The 22,602-nt window shown below is 38.7% G+C and overlaps 1 protein-coding gene across 3 annotated transcripts in view; it reads left to right on the top strand.

Moving 5' to 3' along the window:
* RNF19A (ring finger protein 19A, RBR E3 ubiquitin protein ligase) overlaps positions 1-22,602 on the top strand; it is a 61,031-nt gene that overhangs the window by 18,588 nt on the left and 19,841 nt on the right. For all 3 annotated transcript variants that reach the window (XM_075023698.1, XM_075023700.1, XM_075023699.1), the window contains exon 2: positions 20,437-21,191. In XM_075023698.1, the coding sequence (XP_074879799.1) occupies positions 20,575-21,191 (617 nt within the window). In that variant the 5' untranslated portion in view covers positions 20,437-20,574. The remainder of the gene's footprint in view (positions 1-20,436; positions 21,192-22,602) is intronic.

The following is a 22,602-nucleotide window of genomic DNA, read 5'->3' as shown; positions in this document are numbered from 1 at the left end:
CTAGACATGTGGGTCCTTCGAGGATGAGAAAGGCATACTCGTGAACGGCATTAAATACCTCCAGGCTACCATTACAGACCATGTTTTTTGCTGAGCAAAGCAAAATTTAAGGGCTCTTTCTCCAGTGATGTCAGTCATAGAGGCTATTGTACTGTAAAATGAGCAGTGGATAAAAGGGAGAAACATAATCTTTTTGTAGTGGCATAGTCTATGAATATTTGAGAGAGACTATGGGGATATATATGAGGGAGGAAAAAACCTGCTTTATTTCTGCTCCAAATGGTGGTGGGATTTATAAATGTTTTTAAGGTTAGCCATGGTGATAAGAGACTGGGCTGGTGTGCTACATATATTAAGGTACAGGCAAATGAACACAAGTTGTTAAGTTATTGTGGCTTAATGCTTAGTAGCTCAGGTGTAGGAGGCTGACAGTTCATGCAATCCCAGGCTGAGATAAGACATGTTCTCTTCCATCTGTTGTCAGGCTGTTCTGTGCATTGTCTGTGTGAGAGTTTGGCAAGTCACGTTATCTGTCTGGCTTAATGTCCTACCTGTAAAATAAGAGCGATGTGTCCTTTCTCTTCATGCTTTGTTTTTAGAATTTATACTGTATATGGAAAGACACTTACACATATGCTAAGCGTATGATGTAGTAGAAATGGTTTTGGTAGGTGTTCATTTTGACTGGGGCCACTATCATCAAGCAAGCAACAAAGAATTCATCTTTTTAGGAGTGTATGTCTGTATGTGTATACAATACTTGGAACTGACAGTATCTTCTGTAAATAAGATTGTTTAATACTTCACATTATAAAACCAAATGTTCAGGGGTTTGATATTTCATTCAAAATGTAGTTGGTCTGAAACATTTATATTTTGTGGCTCAACTTGGATATTAAACAAAAAAAAACCACCACCAAATATTCATTCTGAGAATGCAGAGGAAAGGTTTCTTACTGTTTAAAAATATAATCCCTTGCAACTGCTCTGAGAAAGTTACAATGTCTGTTTTGGAGCAGAGGTGGTTGTCCTTTGTTCGTGTTGTGTCTGTCCCGTGTCTGTCCCGTGTCGTCCCCCCCCCCCCCCCAGCCCCGAAGCCTTGTTCCATCTTTAGTCTTGCCTTGTGAAAACTTGCAAAGAATGGCAAATTTTTAGAAAATGGTTTTGAGCATTTTTTTAAAGACTGGTTGGTGTGGCACCTAAATTCCTGAATATTTCACATACAACTGGACTTTTCCAGCCATTGGAGCAATTGGTGAGATACTTAAATTTTGTCTCCCAGCTGCCAGGCATCAAGTCAGTAATGAGAGACCCAAGTGAGAAGTGGGAATGCTTCCTCTGCTCTTGGTTCTTTGCCAGGTCAAGAGGCTTGGGAAAAAGTGAGAGATGCCTACCTCTGGTTCAGAGGAGGTGTAGGACAAGGTGGTGGATAGAGGCAACAGAGGAGGGAGAAGGAAAAGGGGTAAGTGTATGCCTTGAGGGAGACTAGGAAGAAAAGGTTGCATGCGGGGATAGAGAAATTGAGGATGATGAAGGCTGGAACTACGGAAACAGCTGCTTTTAAACTTTTTTAGATCAAATCTCCCCTCTTTTTATGGTAGCTTTCTCTATTTCTCATTATTGTTCCCTTCCTGCCATACGCATATTTTTGTAGCTCTCAAACGTGAGCATCTGCAAAAGAAAATGATAGAAGGAAAGAAGGGACTATTCACAGGTATTATCCTTAACTCCTGCTAAATATTGGCCAACACCTGGGCCATCACAGTGTCATATAGGTTCGGTTCCTGGGGATGGAGGGGTGGGAAGGTTAAATGAAGCTTAGCCCTGGATAGCCCTCCAAGCTACCATCCTATGTCTGCTGTTGCAGTAGCATGGATTTATTTCAGTTTCTTGTGTTCCTCTGCTGAGATGTATTCCACAACCCCTAGCTCGAAAAGCACTGCAGCAGACCATAGCCTCTTTAAGGGAAGGCATTCTTCTAGGTTTGTTTTCTTCTTTAGAAACCCATTGGCCAATATTAATCAAATCTGTTATGGGGATGGAGGTTTCAAAGAGAAACTGATTCTAACTAATGCTAGCTAACTCTTCTCGTTCGGTGTCTGCACATTACTAAATTGTATGAAATTTTGTGTAAGAGAACATTCCCATGTCCTAACAACAGAAGAGAATATTGTTGACATTTAAATCATTATAGACAACAGCCATGTTGTTTGGAGTGTGCTGGGGTATAAACTTAGGATAGGAAATGCTAGAATGAGGAGTCTGTGGTAGCCTTGCTTGTCGAGTGCTTATGTGGTGTTGGGCAAGGCCCTTGGAGTTCTTTGGTATACAGGAAAACAAACACCTATCTTTTAGACATTCAGGTGCTGATCTGCAGGTAGCTACTGCTGTCAGTGCTTAGCTTAAGTTTTGAACCTATACAATCCTATATTGACACAAAATAGCCTTACAACTTTGGTAGGTTGCAATATCTTAATCTTATTTCAGGTGGCAGTTTTAGCCTTGGTGTCCAATTCCCATTTTGCAAATTCAGAAAAATAATCTTCCATTGCAGAAGTGAAATCTACTATGAAGATTTCACAGGAGTACTTTGAAGACTGATTTGTTAATGGTTTTGAAGCCATTAGTCTGGTAAAAATATCTTACGGACTTGTGTGGTATTTGTGAATCCAGTGTTGTATAACGTTGTTGTAAAGCAAAAAATGTACAATATGCAAGGTATGGGGCCTCATTTAATAGGGAAATGAAAAATTGCCATCCATGGGATGAGGCTAGCCCCAGAAAAATCAGTATGTCTATGTGATCCTGCAGGAAGTTCAGAAGCCAGACCCAGCCTTTAGGATACTTCCATCTGGCTTGGTGCCTTTCTCCCCAAGACCTGGAAATGGCTTTTAGAGCACTAAGTGGGATCCAAACAGCAGTAGTCTTCCATCTTCTCTCACTGGAGTTCACCTACCTATACTCGCAACTTGTCCCTTTGGTAAGCAGCTAGCTGCTTGGGTGGGAAGCAACTGGCCCCACTTCATCTACACATCTGCCTACAGCACCCTGGCAGTTGGATCTCTGTTGTGGACAGGGGAAGAGATGTCCTGATGACCCTGAAAGTGGTGATGAGGATCAGATACTCGCATCCAGCCATCATATGTGCTGAGACTGGACCAGCATTTGCATTGCCTTCCAATGCATCAGCTACACAATCAAGTGGATGGATAGGGGATGCTGAATTTAATTTTTATGGACAGCTTGCATTCTGGTATCCTTAATTTTTGACTGCTCAAGTGTGCAATGTTAAATGTCCAAAGAGTTCTTAGTGTAGCTTTGTGTGCCTCTGTTATCCATAGATTATTTGATAATGTTGTGTGTCAGAAGCAGATAACGTGTTTATTGGGGGAAGGACTGTCTGGGGGGCAGAAGAAGGATAAGATTGTGTCTCCCGTAACCACATTAGCACTTGTGATGTGATTATGGTAGCCTTGCTGTGCAATTCCTGCCAGGTATGGCATGGCTGTATTGGACTTTTATGTAGCATAGTTAAGTACACTATGGGAAATACTTGATTCTACATGCAAAACACCTTCTTACTTAATACAAAAATTTTATTGTCCTGATTGCTAGAAAAAGGCTTGGTAACTCAGCTTTCTTGGTGTATCTTGATACTCTAGACAAACCTAAAAGGATTAGAAAAGGTGTCCTTATTAAGATAGAAAGTTAAAGTAGGAACCCTAGTTGTCAGGAATGCTGAAACACAGGTGTGATTTGAACTGGTATATTAATTTCCTTCTCTGTTACCAAGCCGAACTTAAGGAGGGAGTAGAAGTTGTCACTTACACAATTATTTTACACCAGGCTAAGAGACTACCTAATGAAAAAATGCAACTTCTAAACACTTATACTTTTTTTTCTTACTATCCTGAGAACAATTTGTCATGTCCTCCTCCCCTTTCCCTCCTCTCATTAATTTGTATGCCACAGTATTATTGGTGAGGTGAAATTAGTGAACAAACAATATTGCATCGATGTGCCAGTTGGAGACTTGTGACTTCTCTGGTAGCTTATCTTTCGCTCCACCCATTTCATATTTCTTCTTTCTCCTTTTCTTCTCCCCCTGCTTCTGTCTCAGCAGCACAGTCCTCTCTAGGATTGTGGTTCCAGAGGTGACTATGTGACTGGACGTTTGGAGGACATTAAATAGAAAGGAGAGGGATTGCACCTAGACAGGAAAGATGTTAAGTTTTTAATAACTTGCTAGTTGTTTCTGACACAAACTCTTTGCTGTTCCATTGAAAAGCTGCAAATGTAGCTGAAGCTGATGCAACCTCTCTAATGGGGGAGTGTGGGCAGGTATAAACTACATGAGTTATATAAAAATTTAAACAAAGCGACATCTTTTTCAATGTAGTTTTTACCTTTCCAGTATGGAACAATGTCAGCCTGACCAGCAGTTATTTTAAAAGGCTGCACTCAGCACACGTTTCAATTTGAGTTCAGGCTTGCTAATGTAAGTAAATAATGAAAGTCTTGCGATGCAAGCTGGAACAGTTCTTTTCAGACATAATGCTGTGACGTGAGAGTTGACTTGGCAGATTGTTGTTCTAGTTTATTTGCATTTATTATTCATATTCTCTACCTGTCTTGATGCTGGAATCCTTTTGAATGTGCCTTTCTGCTTCCTTAAATTCCATTGCATAGCTCTCACAGTTACACAACTGTAATAGCTACAAGGTGATGATTTTCTTTTCCTGGGTGATAACAGTTTTGCTCTTCTAAGGAGGATTCTTTAATAATACTGGCTAAAAGTTTGCAACAGAATGCTTCTGTAGTTGCACGCAACTTTAAAAGAGTGAGGAATCATTTATGTTCCTTCAGTATTTGATAGCTTTCAGTCAATAGATTGATTTGACGAAGAGTACTGAACAGTGGGATTGCAAATCAAAAAGGTCAGAAATAAGGAGAGAAAGGGAATTGTCATTAATACCTTTACTGATAATGGTGATCTTAAAAAGATGTGAGCAGGAAAAAGACTTGAGGAAAAAAAGGAAGGAAAGAGCAGCTAAAAACTTCAGAATTAATTTCTGAATAACTTCTCAGTTTTTGATTATTTTTTTTAATGCAGTGTTGAGTAATTGGTAATAGTAAATAACTATTGTTAAAATTGGAATTTTTACAACTTATCTATGTTAAAATGATCTGATTAAAATGTCTCACTTCTAGACTACCAGAACTTTTTTGATATTTTATTAGCCTTATTTTTCAGGTAAAGTTATTAAATTTCAAAATCACTGAAAAAGTTAATCCTGCAATGGAAACAGATTTGCAGCTGAGGTTTTTGCAGGGGACTTTCATTCCTTAGTAACAGTGATCAGGCCTGTTTTATTCTCTGTTTTGGCACTGGTACAGTGTATGATTCATTTTTGTCTCATGCTAGCTGTAGCAAGGAAACCACACACATATTGCAGCGTAACAAGGTTAGAGAAGTACATTTAAAATCGAATACGAAACAGTCATCAAGGATATTAATTCTGTGGAAGTTTCGTCCTGTGTTATAAAGCAGACTTGGGGAAAAAAATGAATCTCGCACAGATGTGTTTCACCTTTGCTGTAGGCATTTCTGTGCTGCCTGAAGAATGGAGCGGGTGATAATACTCCATTCTTAAAACCTTAAATAGTTTTGGAGTTTGTTTACTCTGGCTGTTTCCTCCCCCACACCCCCCTGAGAAAACATACCGTGTGTTTTTTGAATGTTTCAATAGCCAGAAGAAAGTTCTGGGTTGAGACTAGAGCCTAGGATTTATACCTGTGTAGTAATCCTTACAGCTCAGGGGAAGGAAGCAGTGGTAGCTGGACTTCCAAAGAGCAGCTGGCATCGTGTTCAGGTATTTTTTTATTGATCTGTTCTTGCTGGGAGGTGGCAAACACAAGTACAGGTTTGTCCAGATCACAGTCCACTGAGTTGGAACGGTATCTCTTAGTAAACCACAGTTAACTCCAGGTAATGTTTGATAGTGTCACCAGGTTATCTAGAGGCAGACGTGGCTCTTTGTGAATATGAAACTTGAAGCTCTTTGGGTTTGGTTTTCGTTCAAATGTAAATATCCTCTCTGGTTTGTCTGGTTTCTCTGTCAGAGGCTCTTTTTTTCTCCCAGGAGCTGATTTTCATTCAAGAACAGAGTTGTGTTGTCAGTGGCTGTGGAAGCTAAGTGTCGTTAGCCTTGAATGTTTGTGTGCAGGTTTGTAAAATAACTTTTTAAATCTGTTTCAGCTACTGCTGTCCTTTGTGAAGGTTCTTCTGTTTCATGTGGCACTTGCTGTATGTCAGGCAGAAACTCCAATAGAAGTGAGAAGCCTTTTATTATAAATGTATGGGGGTAGCTGAGAGTAAGGTGTGAAGACAGCTTGAAAAGTCCTCGTGCAGTGAGGTGACCGCAGATGTCCTTTTGCGTACAGGCTTGAGTCTGAGGACCTGTGACATGAGCCATCACTTGTGAACATGCCTTCATGTCTGTGTGTGGTTGCTGAGAGTGAATGCTGCTTTTCTGAGTAAAAATTCAGAATGTTATTGGTGTTAGGTTGGAGCAGAGGTGACCCCTGGTAGCTGTAAAAAGCTGAGTGAATAGAGGACGCTTCTGAGTTAATTTTTGAGATCGTATCAGTAGTATTGTTCATTCCCCAGAGAGCCAGTGTGAGGTATTCTGCCACCATCATGGACACGGTGTCTGCAGGCAGTTTCAGGAATCCCTTAGTCTTAAGTGATCTGCAGAGTATACGGACTGTTAGCTTTGGCTCCAGTTTCTGCTTTTAGAATAATTCAAATGTTTCTTACTTGAGGCATCTGTTTTCTTTTTGAAGATGGAAAAGACGACAAATGCACTGCTGTCTGCCCTTATTCTGTCTGGGTCAAGCTGCATGGCCCGAAGGAACAAGGTGTGCTAGCTGAGGGCTTGTGCTGCTTTCCTGCTGAGCTGCTGCGACTGCTGGGGAGGATGCGAACAGGGCAGCAGGCTGTGCCTCTGCCTTGCCTGCTCTCCGGTTGCTGCTTAGCTGGTTGCTTCAGCTTACCTCTTCGGCTCTTATCGCCACTGCCTTGTTCTCTTCCTGGCTCTAGTTGATACAGACAATTTACCTGAAGCCTGGAAAATGAGCCAGTCATATGGAGAGACTGTGCCTGATATGGCCGTAGTCTCGGACTGAAAAATTGAATTTGTCCTCCCTCTCTTCCTGCTCCTTCTGCTTTCGTTTTCCTATTCAGGAATCCAACCTCTGAGTTGCATTAAGTCTCCATTGTGCTATGCAACTACTTCAAAAGCATCTGTTGGCAAGAAAACTTTGACGTCAGCAAAGTTAGGGTGAGGTTTTGCATTGCGCACATTCAGTCGCTCCAGTTGGTGTGGATAATGGCATGTTGGAATTGAAGCAGAATTTGGAACCGGGGGAGAGGGAATAATTGTGAATGGTGTTTGTAGCCTGCTACTCAGTATATATCTTTTGTGGGCACAAAATGTGTTTGACAAACTATGTATTGTCCCCATTTGTTTATTACAGATATTTCAGATTATTTTGTAAATATTTGTGCCTGATGCTCTTGGCTTGCAGGATATTGCTTTTAGCTCTTTACACTGGGATTAACAGTAACAGTTCTTTGCTGGTGTTCCAAGTGAAGACATTTTTCAGAAGCAAACTACATGTATTGCTCAAGGAGTTGTTTTTCCAGTGTTAACACTAGGTTTAGATAAGCAAAAAGAAAAGAAATCAGTAATCACCTACTGCAGTTTGAAATTCATAATGGTTAACTTGCAACTAGAAAGAAAGCGAGGCCTTAAAGACACTGTGTGAATTTATGATCTGCCAGAGAAAGTGGTATTTTATTTTTAAGATGAACAGAGGGATTGGCTTTTGTTATTGCTGATTAAACACATATCTTTGACTTGGAAATAAATACGAAAGCCTGTGTGTTTATATTAAATTTAAGATACTTGTTTCATCTAAGACTTATCTGGATGCAAACAGCTCAGGAGAGCTATATTTAAGGCCATCAGAGCAGAACTGTGGGTGTCACTGTGACAAGATTCAAAGTCAAGCTGGAGGATTGCAGCTGATTTAAAAAATAAACAAGAACCTTTTGTGGTGTTTACAAATTACTTTGCTTTTTAAAGGAAAAAATCATCCTGACATTTGAGGACTGTATCTCAGGTTTAGGCTAACAAGTACTCTTGGCCTGAGGCAGCACCTTTGGTACTAATTCATTTTACCAATGTGATGTTTCTGTGGTCTAGGAAGCTTTTAAATGTGACTTAGGGTGTTGGGTTTTTTAAAGTTTTACTAAAAAGGATATAGTTGAAGGCATATTACCAGTGTTACTATTTAAAAACCACAAAGTATGGTTTTACCTCAGAACCTGAAATAACACAAGTTTGTTTGGAGACTATAATTAGAAAGTGTTTAGCTCTTCTAAATAATGGAGAAAATACACACAGAAGCTTTTCTAGGAATTGCATTATGCTTGCTTCATTTTTTTTCTTTTGTGCCTGTAATTGTTTGAAATGGATCATGTGTCACAGTCTGTTGCACAAAGGGGCCTAACTAATGATGTTGCTGTAATTGTGTAGAAAGAGTTGTTTAAGATGATGCTATGTGGAGGAAAAAAGTAATATCCAGCAAAGTGTATTTAAAGGCGTGTTAGAATATGTGAGTTTGCATGTGGAAATGTGGGGGGAGGCGTGGAGGGGGAAAGCATTAAGGGAAAAAGGCTTCATAATCCCCCCTCAAAAGCATGAGGGCAGGGGACTTGTATTTCAGAAATACACCCTGTTTTGTGGGGCCTGGCAATGGAGGTGTAACTTGCTAATATAGAAGTCATGGAGTAAATGGAATAGTGCAAATACATCTTGACTCATGCTTACTTTTTCTCCTTTCTAGCAGTTGCTGACTGAGTATGCCAGTGCTGCAGCACTCCTCAGCTGGCAGGGGAAAAATCACTGGACGTATTCTGTTGTTAAGCACAGCAGGGAACCTTTGAGTGTCTTGGGGTTTTTTTGGTTTTTTTTTAAGTTTGGTTTGAAGCATTCTGACAATCCAGAATATCGCAGCATTGCCAAGGTTTCATCAGCACTGTGTGACCCAGAGTGTCATCTAACGTTCAGGGCTGTAAGGCCTCTGGCTAATGCACAGTGGCTTGCAGGGGATTCACAACCTCTGCCGTGTTGCTTCGTGCTTGGATGCCATTATCAAGGCAATGAGGACCAAGTAAGTTTCACAAGAGTAAGCCTTTAAAGTCACAAGTGGGTGGTTTTGTACTAACTTTTCTAGCCATTTGATATAGCCGTTTTTTACATAGAGAAACTCTACTTAGTCCCCAATCTGTTACAGTTACACTGCATTGCTGTCAGTGAAAAATGTTTGGAAGAATTCACCTCAACCTAGCTAAACCCTGCTGTGTGCTGACATAGCATATTTTTTGGCATGGTATATGATGTTGTAGGTGAAATAACTGTGCTGGCGGAGTAACTCCTCCTGTTGGCATATATTGTATTTCCAGCATAGGTACAGCATCAGATGTACTTTAAATGACAAGCATTCAGCTTTTTCTTGCTTTGTGCTTTTTAACTAGTGTTTACACTATTTATAATGCTAGTGGAGTCTGTCTGTAAAGGCTGCTAGATCATTCCCCTTCTCTTGCCCTGCGTATGCTGAATGGGCTCTATCTTTTCAGCCTGGTCTCTTTTATTTATTCATTTTCAGCAGGACTGGAAGAATCTTTTCCACTAATACTTTCCCCCAAATAAGTGTCAGTAAGATTGAAATTTTCACCTTGTATTTTTGGAAGCAAAGATCTGTGTATTTGATGGCTAGTCAGTTTATCTTTACCTTCCTCTTCTAACGTTCTCCTTTTGTTCTACATTAGGTTAGGCTGTGAGATAAGTTTTGTGGTACTTCTGCCATTTCCTGACGCCAATGGTTTTTCTGGAGGCAGAGAGTGTTTCCTGTCTGGAAGCTAGAGGCAGTGTTCCTGGCAGGATGGAGTATTTTTGTTTCCCTGGCTAGACCTTTCCCTGTCTTTGTTTTTGTCTCTCTTTCTCTCAGTTCTTCGTTCTTTTTTTTTTTTTTTTTTTTTTTTTTTAATCTTGGTCTGTATTTGAAATAGCACCAGTTTAACTAGAGCTATCATTAAACAAAAAACAGACGTGGTGATTTGAAATACATCCATGCAGGATTTGTCAGTTAACATACTGACAAAATAAAGTTGTAGGCCAGGCAGCAGTTGAATTGGGCATGTTATACTATGTTTTGCACTGATCTTGCTTCTGGAGTGAACAGGAGCGCTTAGTTATGCTGGTATAACTTTCTACCTGACCAGAGGGCAGTTTCAGTGGTTGACAGCATTAACCATTAGGCATAACAGAGTTCAGAAAACTGTCATAGTCCTGTTTGTATGCTGGACAGATAAGCTGGTGTGGATTATTCACTCAGTCACTCGAGTTTTTCTGAAAGTTTTATATTGAATTATATTTACCAAATTATTAGTTTCTCTGTAAAGAGACATCAAATGAGACCAATGCAGAGTAGCTATTCAGTTCTCAAGGGCTGAGGTACTGTCAGTTTACAGTGGCTTAGTAAGTTGCTGTGAGTTGTCATGGTGGCTTTCAGAAACTGTGACCAAGTTCTTATCCCATCCCATGGTAAGATAATGCAGCCTAACTTGATCTCGCTGGAAGAATTCAAAACTCTTAACTCGTTCCCTTTTAGTTACTTTAGTTAGTTTACTTTAAGTTTTATTCAAAGTATATCTGTATATATGTTTTGTTAATAAACTGGTAAAATAGCACCAGAAGATGATTAACAACTAATCCATTAATAGTTCCAGCACTTCTTATTTTGAGGCAAAGCTATTTCAAGATCACTGCACCTTCTTTCCCCCCCCCGCCCCCCTCCCGCTTTTTCTCCCCTGCCCTGAAAGTAGAGGTTAGTTATGCCAGAGAAAAAACAGAGCTGGAGGATGCTGCCAGTCAGCTGGTCAGTAATACCTTTCCTCAGTGCAAGACAGAAACTTCTGGCTCTTGCTGAATTTAAAAATCAATAGGAGCCAGGAACTGAGATCTGTTACTTCTTATATATTCCCCACAAGCTGCTGTCTCTCTGGTATGCTGTTCAAATTCTGTGTGCTCTCTCTGGAACTCAGGCTCTTGGTTTCAGATCCCTCTACTACAGTATTTGTCCCACCCTGTATCTTGGTACATTTTATATGGTTTGTTTTTATAGTAGGGCAAACTTTAAAGGCTGCTTGAAAACAAAAGCTTGTCAGAATTCAGTATGTAGCCATTACTGTTTGATCAGGCAAAATTACAGATTTGAAATTACATCTGCGTATTCTGGAAATTTGTGAGTCTTGGTTATTTTAATTTTGAAGCAGTTTTTCTGTAGGAATGATCTCAGCATTCAGGAGTGTTGCAATGTTTTCCACTTGCAGGATTGGTGATACAGCAGGAAACAAAACTTTCTGATATTATATCACTGGTGTATATATTTACTCCAGTTATTTTGCAATGTAAAGTTTAGAATTAAAAGCTGCAAGAAATGCTGAGGTATCATTAAACAGTAGTTTTAAAGACTAAAACCAAAAATGGGGAATGCTTGCTTTCAACTAAAATAAATAGAGCTAAAAAAACCTCTGAAAACTTGCTTTGGCATTATTTTGCTCTTGCTGTTGCCAGATAATTTACTTTGTTTCATTTATGCTTTTGTTAAGACTGGATTGATTAAATATCTGGATCTGTTCATACTGTGTAAGTGTTCTTAGAAGACAGAATTCAGAAGTAATTTCCTTAGTTCTCTTATATTGACTGCTCTTACAGATGATTAGGATTTTACGGGCAGAATTTACAAAAATACAAAGTATATTTGTAATTTAGGGGTGGGAAAGATTATAGGAATTTTTGTCTCAGGCAGGTCAAACAGTCATTTGACAATCTTTTGAATGATTTGTTCATACAGGCTTATTTTCTTTTCAGCTGATGGTCAGAAAGAGTGCTTAGTTTAAATGAAAGTATTAATACAGTTAGATTAAAACTTTTCTTGGTGCATAGGCAGCTTGTGCAGTTTTTAATCCCTTAGTGTTGCTTCCACTTTCCAGATCACTATCTAGTCAGATGTTTTAGAACATTACTTCAATGTATATCTATAAAAATAAATCTCTCCACGATATTCAGAAGTGAAAATACATGCCCATCATTGCACAAAGAGAATACATTTCCATCACTTACACAAGAAAAAAATTGTGCTAGTGTGAGGATTTTAATGATTAAAATAATTAAATGTTTTGGTGATGTTTTGTTTTCCTTCCTTTTTTTCCCCTTAGTGTTTCCAAGACTTCGGTTTCTGTTGACTGAGTTTGGTGTAGATTTGCTTGCAGTAATGCACCACAGTGCATAGGATAAGCTTTTGACACAGTGAGCGAGTGCATGGTTGAACTAAGACTGTTCTGCTGAGTTAGATAAGGGAAAATTGATCCTGTTTAGTCTTATTTGCAACAGATGTAGGTCTGGAGATTCCCAAATAGAAAGCATCTTTCCACTGAGTTCTTAGCTTTGGTCAACCATTGCACTCAATATACCCAGATTTAATGCTGCTGGTTTGGAAAATTAACGTTTTTAGAATTTAAGGAATTCTTGCCTGTTGACCATTTGTTAGCAAAAGTACAATGTGGGCCCTTAAGAGGGACTCCATCTTATCATAGCTGACCTTGCTTATGAAAGCGCTGATGAAATCTTTTACTGAACGTTTGAATCGTAGAGGAAGAGTTGTTTCTCTTCTAAGCAGTTTTGGTTTGATTATGGTATGTTCCTTTGGGGTTTGAAAGGATGGTGAAAAAAAAAACAAACCCAAACCAACTGGACTGAGGGGGGATGCTTTAAGTGCACTCACTTCTTTACAAGCATTATCTGCAAGAGGAACAATTTTGCTGGAGTTGGCAATCAGTTGTTCAGAGACTTTCAGAGTGAGTTAAGCAGCTTGCAAGACTTCCTTTCTTAATAGCAGCTGTCATGGACACATGATACAGGATGTATTGCACATAAATTTCTAAGGAAGAAGCATAACTTTTTTTTAATAAGCTGTTGAAGACTTCTCTAGCTGTCAGGATTGGTTTGTCATGTGCTACATACCATTGTGAATTTTAAAATAGAACATTGTCTATCAGTTAACTTTTGGCAATTCTGCAGTGTGTACTGTGCAGGCTTCTGTGTATTTTAAACACTGTCAATCTTTTGATTTTAATGCCTGGTCAGTCTGACTGTCTCAGGCTTCAAGCCCAAGCGGGTTCATAGTCTGTCTGTTTGCTTCATTGTTTTAGAAACAATACTGCTTTGTTCTCTAAGTGAAAATAGAATTTCCAGATAATTGACGCAGGACTTTAAGGAAAATAAAGTGCAGTCGGAATAAACTGGGATGTGGTAACAGTGCAGTTTAAAAGGTTAAAATAACTCTGCCTCACAAGTGCTTTTCTCTTAAATTCTTGTATAATAGTATCTGTGAATATCAGAGGGTTTTTATAACATGATTTAGAATAGAGAGTAATAATCTGGACATAGAGTTCATTAGAGAAACCATAATGTTTTACTTTAATGCTTGTTGAAAGATGCTTTACAAATAAATAGCAGTCTTGTTCTTGCTTTAGTGACCATCACAGTTGAAGTGCAGATTAACAGCTGAAAAGAAGGGCTTGCAGTGATGAGGGAATTGCTCTAACCTTTTGTCTGCTTTTGGTATCTAGTAAGAGTCTTTTGTTTAATTTTTACAAGGCATTACATACTGTCTCTAAACTGATCCTAATTATTAGAAGAGTTTCCTAAAGTAAACTGATTGTATTATAGCAACTTGCATATGGTAAAGCAAGTTCTTTTGCTCCTGGAAGACCCCTTGTTTCTCACTCAGCACTGGTCTAATGGCCTACGTGTGTCAAGCTGGCCTGTCCCAGAAGGTTTAACTCCCTTTCAATTTAGGGATAAGGGCCCTACTCTGTTCTGCTTATCACTTCTGTGCTGATATGGGCCTGTCCCAGATCTTGTCAGCAGCCTTGAGCCTGCTGCAAGCTCTGGTGTGAAACTAGTGAGTGAATGCTTGGAATGGTACTTGCATGCAACTCAACTCCCAGTCTTTTGAATTTGCATAAATTAAAAAAGTGAAATTATTTCACTGAAGCTGTTCTTTTGTTTAAAGATGATATATAAAGATTGAGACTTGACATGGCAGATTTCTAAAGGTTTTGAAAACTTGTCTTTGATCAGTTGTGGATTTGGGAGTCCTATTTTTGAAATAATGGCCTCTGTGCAGCTATCAATAGTTCATTGTAAGCATAAAGAAATGAGAGCCTAATTAACTAAATGATCAAGTAATTTTCACTCTGAAAAAGATTTACTAGAAGTAGGAGCAATCTGGTAACTTTACTCTGAGAAGCATTCACCTATGTGGCTCCTAGAACAAAGCAGGACAGGAAAGTAAAGATTTCTTCCTGCAAGTGTCTGAACATTAAGAATTATTTTTTGCTCAGATAAATTTCATAAAATGTTAACTACCATACTGGTGCCCTCTTTTTAAAAAATGAAGAGCCATAATGAAGTAAAAATTACATGAGTATATTTTTAAAGTAGTTTTACACAGCTCAGTTTGACTTAAATGAATTATTTAAGTCACTTTGACTTTACGTTTTTGCATCCTGGCATACTGTAACAAATCACTGTAAATGTTTGATAAGTATCTGTAGGTCTGGGTTTGTTTTAAGAGCTTGAGAAATCTTCTGATATGAACTTGTTAACTTTCTTATATAGAATAAACTTTTCAGTTTAATCCCAATGGGTAATATTAAAGGGCTAATGCTTTCATTAGAAATCAAAGTTAGAAAACACACACATCCCCCCCCAAATTAAATATCTTTAGTCTTCTAAACATTAAATGGAAAATGTTACTATTCTTAATTTTAGTTTTTGAGGGGAAGTACGTTGAAGGAGTCATAAGTGCATTATGCTAATGGTTGCAATTAAGCATTTCATCTATGCTGCATTATGTTACCATTAAAGGATTTTATTTTTCAAGTTAGTGCATATAAAGGTTCTGCCAGAACCTTCGCTGTTTCAACATAATTTCCATTTGTTTACTTCCAAGTTGCAAAGTGTTGGTTCTGCTTGTACTAAGTCATCTGTGATTAAACCAAGTAACAGTCCTAGCATGCTCTGACACCACGTGCATTTACGTGAGTATGGTAGGGTTTTTTTAATGGGACGTAATGCTACAGAAGCATATAGCTGTCGAAATTGTTAAGCTCTTTCAGAGTGTTCCTCACTCTGAACTCTTAGTGATGCCAGATTTTTAGTTGAACCCAAGTCATGTGTAAAGTGAGTAAGGGTATATACTCTTATAAATCCTTAGGCAAAAGTGTTTGGGTTTTTTCCCCCCCAATTTTAAAACTATTGTGGAATGAATTGACATTTAAAGAATGCCCATTAAAATGAGAAACTTGATTGCTGTTTAAAAATCCTGTACATTGGTATTTAATTTAGTAGCTTAAGCTTTTGCATATTTTTATTTTGTTTTATTCCACTATTTTACAGTTCTTACACCATGGAGTAAATGAAAAGGAAAATGTGGTTTTGATGCCTCTTTCAGATGTGTAGAGATACCTCTATGTTAAGAACATCATAGCTTAGAAATTCCAGGATAGTATGTGATTGACAGGGGATGCTCATTGGAAGAAGGAGGCAGAAATGTATTTCAGATCTGTGATGCGTTGTAAGGTGGATGAACTTCAGACTCTAGGGTTTTTTGCTTACAGGTCTCTTTAAGCTGGAGTAGTGCATCTCAGAAAGCAGCTACAGTGTATAGGTGTTGGGAATTACAGATGTCAGAAAAGGAAAGCATTAGTAGTTAATTTTAATCAGGAACTAGTTTTCAGTACACTAACACAAAATTGGTGTTTGGTTAAATAGCCAGGAGCAGCAAATGCCTAAAATGAGGAGTGTTCATTTGCAACAGGAAAAGTGTAAATTTGCCATCTAAACACCAATGACATGAGGGAACATTTAAGGATTTTAGTAAGGATGTAGCTGTGTCTCTGTTTATGGTGGTTTTTCTCCTTTCCTACACAAATGTTTAAGCCTGCCTTCATTTTGCAAATGTGTGTGAAGCTGCTTGTCCTGATGGCATACTCCCTTATTTGTTGCTCCTGTATGTCAGTTTGAATGTGTAATGGAAGAGCAGGCAGCATGTTGAACTTGTGCCTCTATGTTTGGAGGACAGCTAGGAGCATGAGGGAGTTTAGTCTCCCCCAGCAGCTGACTTACAGAAGTAAGGCTTTATTGCTCTTTTCTTGCAAAATGGGTAGGGTTATACTCAGCTGCCCAAGTGCATTTCCTAAAAGTTTTGAAATTGGTAAGACGAGACAAGCAAAGGTTATGTCATGGAGAGCCATACTAGAAGATATTTTTCACCCCAGTCATCTCTGAGTTGAAAACTTCTTCCCTTGCAAGATTATTCTGATTTCCTTTCCCTCCCTCTCCATTATATGGTCAGCGATAGCGTTTACTTAAAGCAGCATGGTTGAAAAGAATTACAGAAGGAAATTTAACTGGATGTTAGTTAGGTTTCCCCAGCAAACAGTTTAGGAAGGATTACCGAAGGAACCGATAGCAGTCAAGTACTAAGTTTTATGTGAGTTAAGGTCTGTAAATGTCATTTGTGCTTTTGGAAATCTTCACATGACAAGGTGTGTTTGTGCTGTGGCAACTGGTGTTTTGTGGTAGTTTGTGGCGTGAGCAGAATGCAAAGCATGGCTGGAATTTGGCTTTGTGGTAGGGCTTTAGGCAAGGCGGGAAGCCAGAAACATGGTTTTTTTGTAGTGCTTTTGAGGAAATGTTGAGGACAGTGGCAAACTTACATTTTTAGAAGTTATACTCTGTGTGTGGTTTTTCTATCCCTTCGCTGTTGCCCATGTTAGTTTCTTCTGTATGTTGACAAGAGTTTGTACTGGTCAGTGAGAGTGGTGTGGAACTTGCAATGAATGTTGCCTCTCGAAATCAGATTGATTGTTGCTATTACCATAATTGTGTGTCTCAGCTTGTTTCGAGTGTTTTGATTTCAGAGCTTTATTTTTCACACAGCTGATCTCCTTCATGTGGACTCATTGTTACTGGAATAATACAGACGTGTTCTCTCGCTGTACAGAATCAAATATTTTTTCCTTCTTTTTGTCAGCAAAAACATGCAGATGCTATGTTGGGTTGGGCAACATGAGAACTGGCCAGTGCTCCAGTTTGTGTTAGTAAGGCTTTTATGATTTTATACAGCTATGATCATTATTAACGTTGTAACATTTGTCTTCATTTTTTCCTGTAATAAATCATCTGCTGAATCTTTTCACTTCAGCAAAGTCATGTTTGAACGTCACTAAAAGGCAATCCAAAATTACTATATAAGGAAGAGTATAGCTTATAAAACTAGCTTTATGCATTTAAATCTAGAGAGCATAATTGATGATTGTCTGAAATAACTGGCAACTTCTCTATTCAGAAATCCTGACAAATTTTAACCATTTTCTTTAGAAAAGCAATCTGCTATTTCTGAGACTGCTTATCAGATCCCGTTACGCAAACAGAACTATAGGGCGTACTGGTCTCTTTCTTTAGAGCATGGGAGAATTGTTGTTTATTTAAAAAAAAAGTACAACTGGTTCATCACCAGAGCTACTATTTCTTGATTTTGTACATCTGTTGGAACTGGCAAAAATGCTGTAATACGCATTCTTTCCTCTCCAGAGAAAGGGAGGAGGGGAAGGCTTGTAGTCATAGGCTTGGCTATGTTACTGTGTTTACTTCCTATTTTTTATTTTATTTTTTTCTTAAAAAAAACAAACAAACAAAAAACAAACACCTTCTTGCCTGAAATGAGTGCTTTGATTGCAGTTCACATTGTTCATGGACTCTCCTGGCTTGAGGGAGATGGCACTTTCTGCTGTCCTGGTAGTATCTGTGTGAACATACAAATGTTAGTAAGTATGTAGTTATAATAATGCTTTCAAGGTTATTCTTGTACTTCTAGACATACAAACTTAATTTATTGTCAGCCATAGGCTACAGGATTTGTGTATCTGTAGTATATTTCAGACGCTGCCTACCAACTGTGCGTATCTATGATACAACATCATGCCAAAATCCTAGAGAGAGGGATGTTCCCTTCTGTCGTCATTGTTGAGTAGTTTTTTCAGTTTCACCTTTTTTCTTTAGATAAAGGAATGTTTTAGTTCATTTAATGAGAAACAGCAGCTGTAAAACTATTAAATTTGTTTTGGGAAAGAAGCAGGTAAAGCATCCAAGATTCCTTTTGACTAGATTTTAGGCTGAAAATGCTCCCTTAGGAGGGAGGGAAGAGTATGTTATGTTCTTGAAATATGCTTATTTTATTCCCAAGGCCTAAAATAAAGATTATTTTTTTTACAGTGTTCCACAGAGGTAAGACTTTCCTTTATGAAAAAAAGTATAATAATTCAGCATTTGAAAAAATATAATATAGTGGCTTTTATATTTTTTTAAAAAACCAAAACAAACCAAAAAGTCCAGTGGCCCAAAACATAAGACCTATTTTTAGCAAAACCAGGAGATCTAAGGGGCTGCTTTGCTGATTTTTTTGGTTAGGTTTTTTTTTGGAGGGGGGGGGGTAGTGGTTTGGGTTTATGGTTTGGTTTTGTTTTGGTTTTTTTCCTAAATTCTTACACTTGAGGAAGGTAGTATTCTTGTGGGGTACTCCTGTACTGGATGGTACTATAAATTGAGTAGTGTTGACTTGGCTACCTGCTAGTATGTGTATAATACTAAGCTACAGTAGTCTGAAGAGGGCCTAGCAGTGTGTTTGCTGCATGCATTGCTCTAGTGAGCTGGACAGCCTGTGGGCTCTTTCTGTATTTCCTCTTTGGAGAGGGATTGCTGTTTCTACTGCTGGTTGGTCTTCCTCTGAAACTTCCTAGGCTTGATCCAGTCATCTCAGTGATCCTGTCCCAGAGACATACAGCACATGGTTGGTTTTTGGCTGGTCTCCAGCTGGTGTGTAGACTGCCTGGCCTCTGGTAAATAGAGGCATTCACTTAAGTCAGTGTTGGTTTTTCGCCTCCCTTTGTCTTCTCCATATCAAGATGTGTAAGTTAGAAATTATATTTTTGTATCATCATCAGTGGCCCTCTACATTCCTTCATTTCTACATTTTTACTTACTCTTAGTGTCCAGTTTCTGACTTTATCATCCTGTGGTAAATTCATAGAAACGCAGTGTACACCTTTCTGGGAGGTAAATTGGGAAACACTGAGGAAAGAAATGGTGCCAGTGGTAGTTGCATCCAGATATGCAACACTGTTGGTGCATAAGAAATGTCTTTGCATTCAACACAACAGAAGCAGTTCTCAGAGTTGGAAAATTTCTCTTGTACAATCAAGCATCCAAGAAGTGGGAGCATTTGCATGTTTGGGGGAAGTTAGTGGGTTTGGTTGGAGGTGATCTGCCACTTCTTGCAGCAGTCTCCTCTGTCAGAGGAAAATAGGAAAATACCTTTCTTTCTCTTTCCTCTTCAAGTCAGTCAGTTAAGCAGCAGGGAACAGAAGGAAATCCTTGCTGTCATCTTGTCCATAGGGAATAATTGAAGCTTGATTTGTGACGCGAATCTGTTTTTTGGACTTTTTAAATAAAAATCAGTATGATGAAAAATTCAAATCTCGTCACCTTAAGTCTAGTCTTTGCTTGAATTGCAGTATGGAAGTTGAAGGGCAAGACAGTGTTGGCTGTCAGTCGCTCTGCAGCTCTGATTCCTGAAATAGTCCTGTGCCTTACATTATAAATACGCATCTTCATACTTCTCTGAGAAGCATTAGGTTTTGAGAATATCTTGAGTTGTTTAGCCACAGTGACTTAATTTCTGCTGACAGTCTAAATGGATTCAAAACACACACAAAAATCTTGTTTCTGTTAGTTAACTATATTGGGTTTGTACATACATTTTCCACACTGGATAAAGTCTAAGGTAGAGAAAACAGAAAAGTTTCCAATGCTGAAGCCTGTTACTATGCTTTATAGAAGAACTTGTTACACATTTACTTAGTTGTCACCTTGGGTCATGATAATTTCTACACGTGTGCAGGTGCGCACACACCACCCCCCTTAGGGAGCAGGGGAGTGAAGGTGCTGTTCTTGGCACTGCTTAAGTGTAACAAAGATATTCCTTCACCACAGGGAAGTTTCAGGCACGTTAAGATGAGAAGGATGTAAAGGGTAGAAAAAACTGACAGAAGTATCAGGTCAGATGGTGAGAAGTAGTAATATGAATAACAGGTCATTAGAGTGCTGTGATCTTTCAGAACCAAAAGTGATGGATGTGATTCTAATCTTTTTTTTTTCATCTTTCCTCCTAATGCAGGGAATTCCTCTGAAGAATTTGCTGGAAGCGGATACATGTGAATTTTCTGCATGAAGACTCTCAAACTGGATTACATAATAATATGCCTGTATCCTCTGACTCTACTATTTTGATCCACAAAAATGATTAGGGTTATATATGAAATTTAACCCATTTCTGATGAGTGACCTAGACATGAGTTTACATCGGCAAATGGGCTCTGATCGGGACCTCCAGTCTTCTGCTTCCTCTGTGAGCTTGCCGTCAGTTAAAAAGGCACCAAAGAAAAGAAGAATTTCATTGGGCTCTCTTTTTCGGAGAAAAAAAGACACAAGACGCAAGTCTAGGGATTTAAATGGAGGTGTTGATGGAATTGCAAGTATTGAAAGTATTCATTCAGAAATGTGTACAGACAAGAACTCTATTTTCTCCACATGTACCTCTTCCGATAACGGAACAACCTCTAGTAGCAAGCCAAGTGGAGACTTCATGGAATGCCCCTTGTGCCTTTTGCGGCACTCCAAGGACAGGTTCCCGGAGATAATGACTTGTCACCATAGGTCTTGTGTGGACTGCTTGCGTCAGTATCTCCGGATAGAAATCTCTGAGAGCAGAGTTAATATTAGCTGTCCAGAATGCTCAGAACGATTTAATCCTCATGATATTCGTTTGATACTAAATGATGACATCTTGATGGAAAAATATGAAGAGTTTATGCTTAGGCGATGGCTGGTTGCAGATCCTGATTGTAGGTGGTGCCCAGCTCCAGATTGTGGGTATGTATTTTTTCCCAATATTTGCAAAACAGTAACAGCATAAATAGATGATGTTCACAGCATTATGTTTTTAGAAAAGTAAATTGCTTTACTTTAGCATTTTGTTATGTGTTGTGTAAGTATTGAGAATTCTCAAAAAAAAAAAACAAACCCCAAAAAACAACAAAAAACCCCCAAGCCACAACCTGCTTTCCAAAATAAAACCCTTCCTCAAGTAGGATTTTTTTTTCTACACAGAGGGAATTTCAGCAATGTCATGAAACTTACTGGTAGGTGGTTGCTGTGTATCTACAGCAGGCAAAAATTTAGATGTTGCATTGCCAAGGCAACAGTGCAAAGCTCAGACTAAACAGAATTGAAAGTTTGGTGACTACTTTTCACTTAGTCTGTTTCCTGAAGTGCAGTGGGTATTTTGGGTTTTTAAACTGCAAAAAATGACTGAAGGTGGTTTTTCAATAAAAAGGCCTCTCCAGCTTCAGTTATCTTTCATCTTGTGGCTGCTTGAGACACCAGTTGTTGCCTGTCAACAGGATTCTGATGTAAGATAATAATCGGCTTGTTCCTGCTTTATTATCTGAGGAACGTAGTGCTTTAACATAGCTGTTTAAGTATTAAAGCACTGAAACCGTTCTGAATTCTGACATGAGTGGGCTGAATACTACTGAGCAGCTCATCACGCTTTTCTGCTGTTGGTGTCTCATAATACCATTCTTCAGCAAGTTGCTTTTTTAGAGACTATTTGCGTTATCATAATGTCTAAAGGTTATAGCCATGACTGTGATCTGGATGCACAGTGCATGCTAAAACTCATAGTAGAGGACACCTCTGTTTCAAAGCCTCACAGATAAGCAGTAAGTAGAAAGAAGAAAATGATGAATGTTGGAAGAGAACAAGCAAAATAGGACTATTAGGTAGATTAAATATTCCAGTATTAATGTTCAGGTGCTTAATGTTTAGGAAGCTTTTAAATTTAAATGATACATTAAGAAACATATTTGAAATACAGTTTTGCTTTCATACCTTAAATGAAACAGAATTTGCTAATGCAGGTCAAAAGCAGGGACTGGAAAGGTGGTAGTTTCTTAGGTCCTGTGGTCCAAAGTGGATGGCATTACTGTGGTCTACTTGAGCAGAGAAGTGAAAAATTACTTGAATGATGAATTGGTTGCATGAGCTTGTAACAAAGTCATGTGGACAAAACCAGTACAGCTTGCTTCTAGTGTTTTGATACTGCAGAAGAAAACAACCACTAGAAGGCATTATTTGATAGGCAGAAGTATGCTTTGCTCAAGTTTCCCTGAGTTTTAATGTTCTGGACAAACTGTTACTCAAGTAAGGGGAAGCATGTAAGAACTGTTAAACCATTTTCTGTTAAACTGTGTTTCAGTGATTCAGATACTTTTTTAGTACT

The sequence above is a fragment of the Buteo buteo genome, chromosome 3 (genome assembly GCF_964188355.1).
Source record: "Buteo buteo chromosome 3, bButBut1.hap1.1, whole genome shotgun sequence".
Lineage (NCBI taxonomy): Eukaryota > Metazoa > Chordata > Aves > Accipitriformes > Accipitridae > Buteo > Buteo buteo.
The sequence above is the reverse complement of the archived record's forward strand: the minus strand, read 5'-3'. Positions and strand labels throughout refer to the sequence as shown.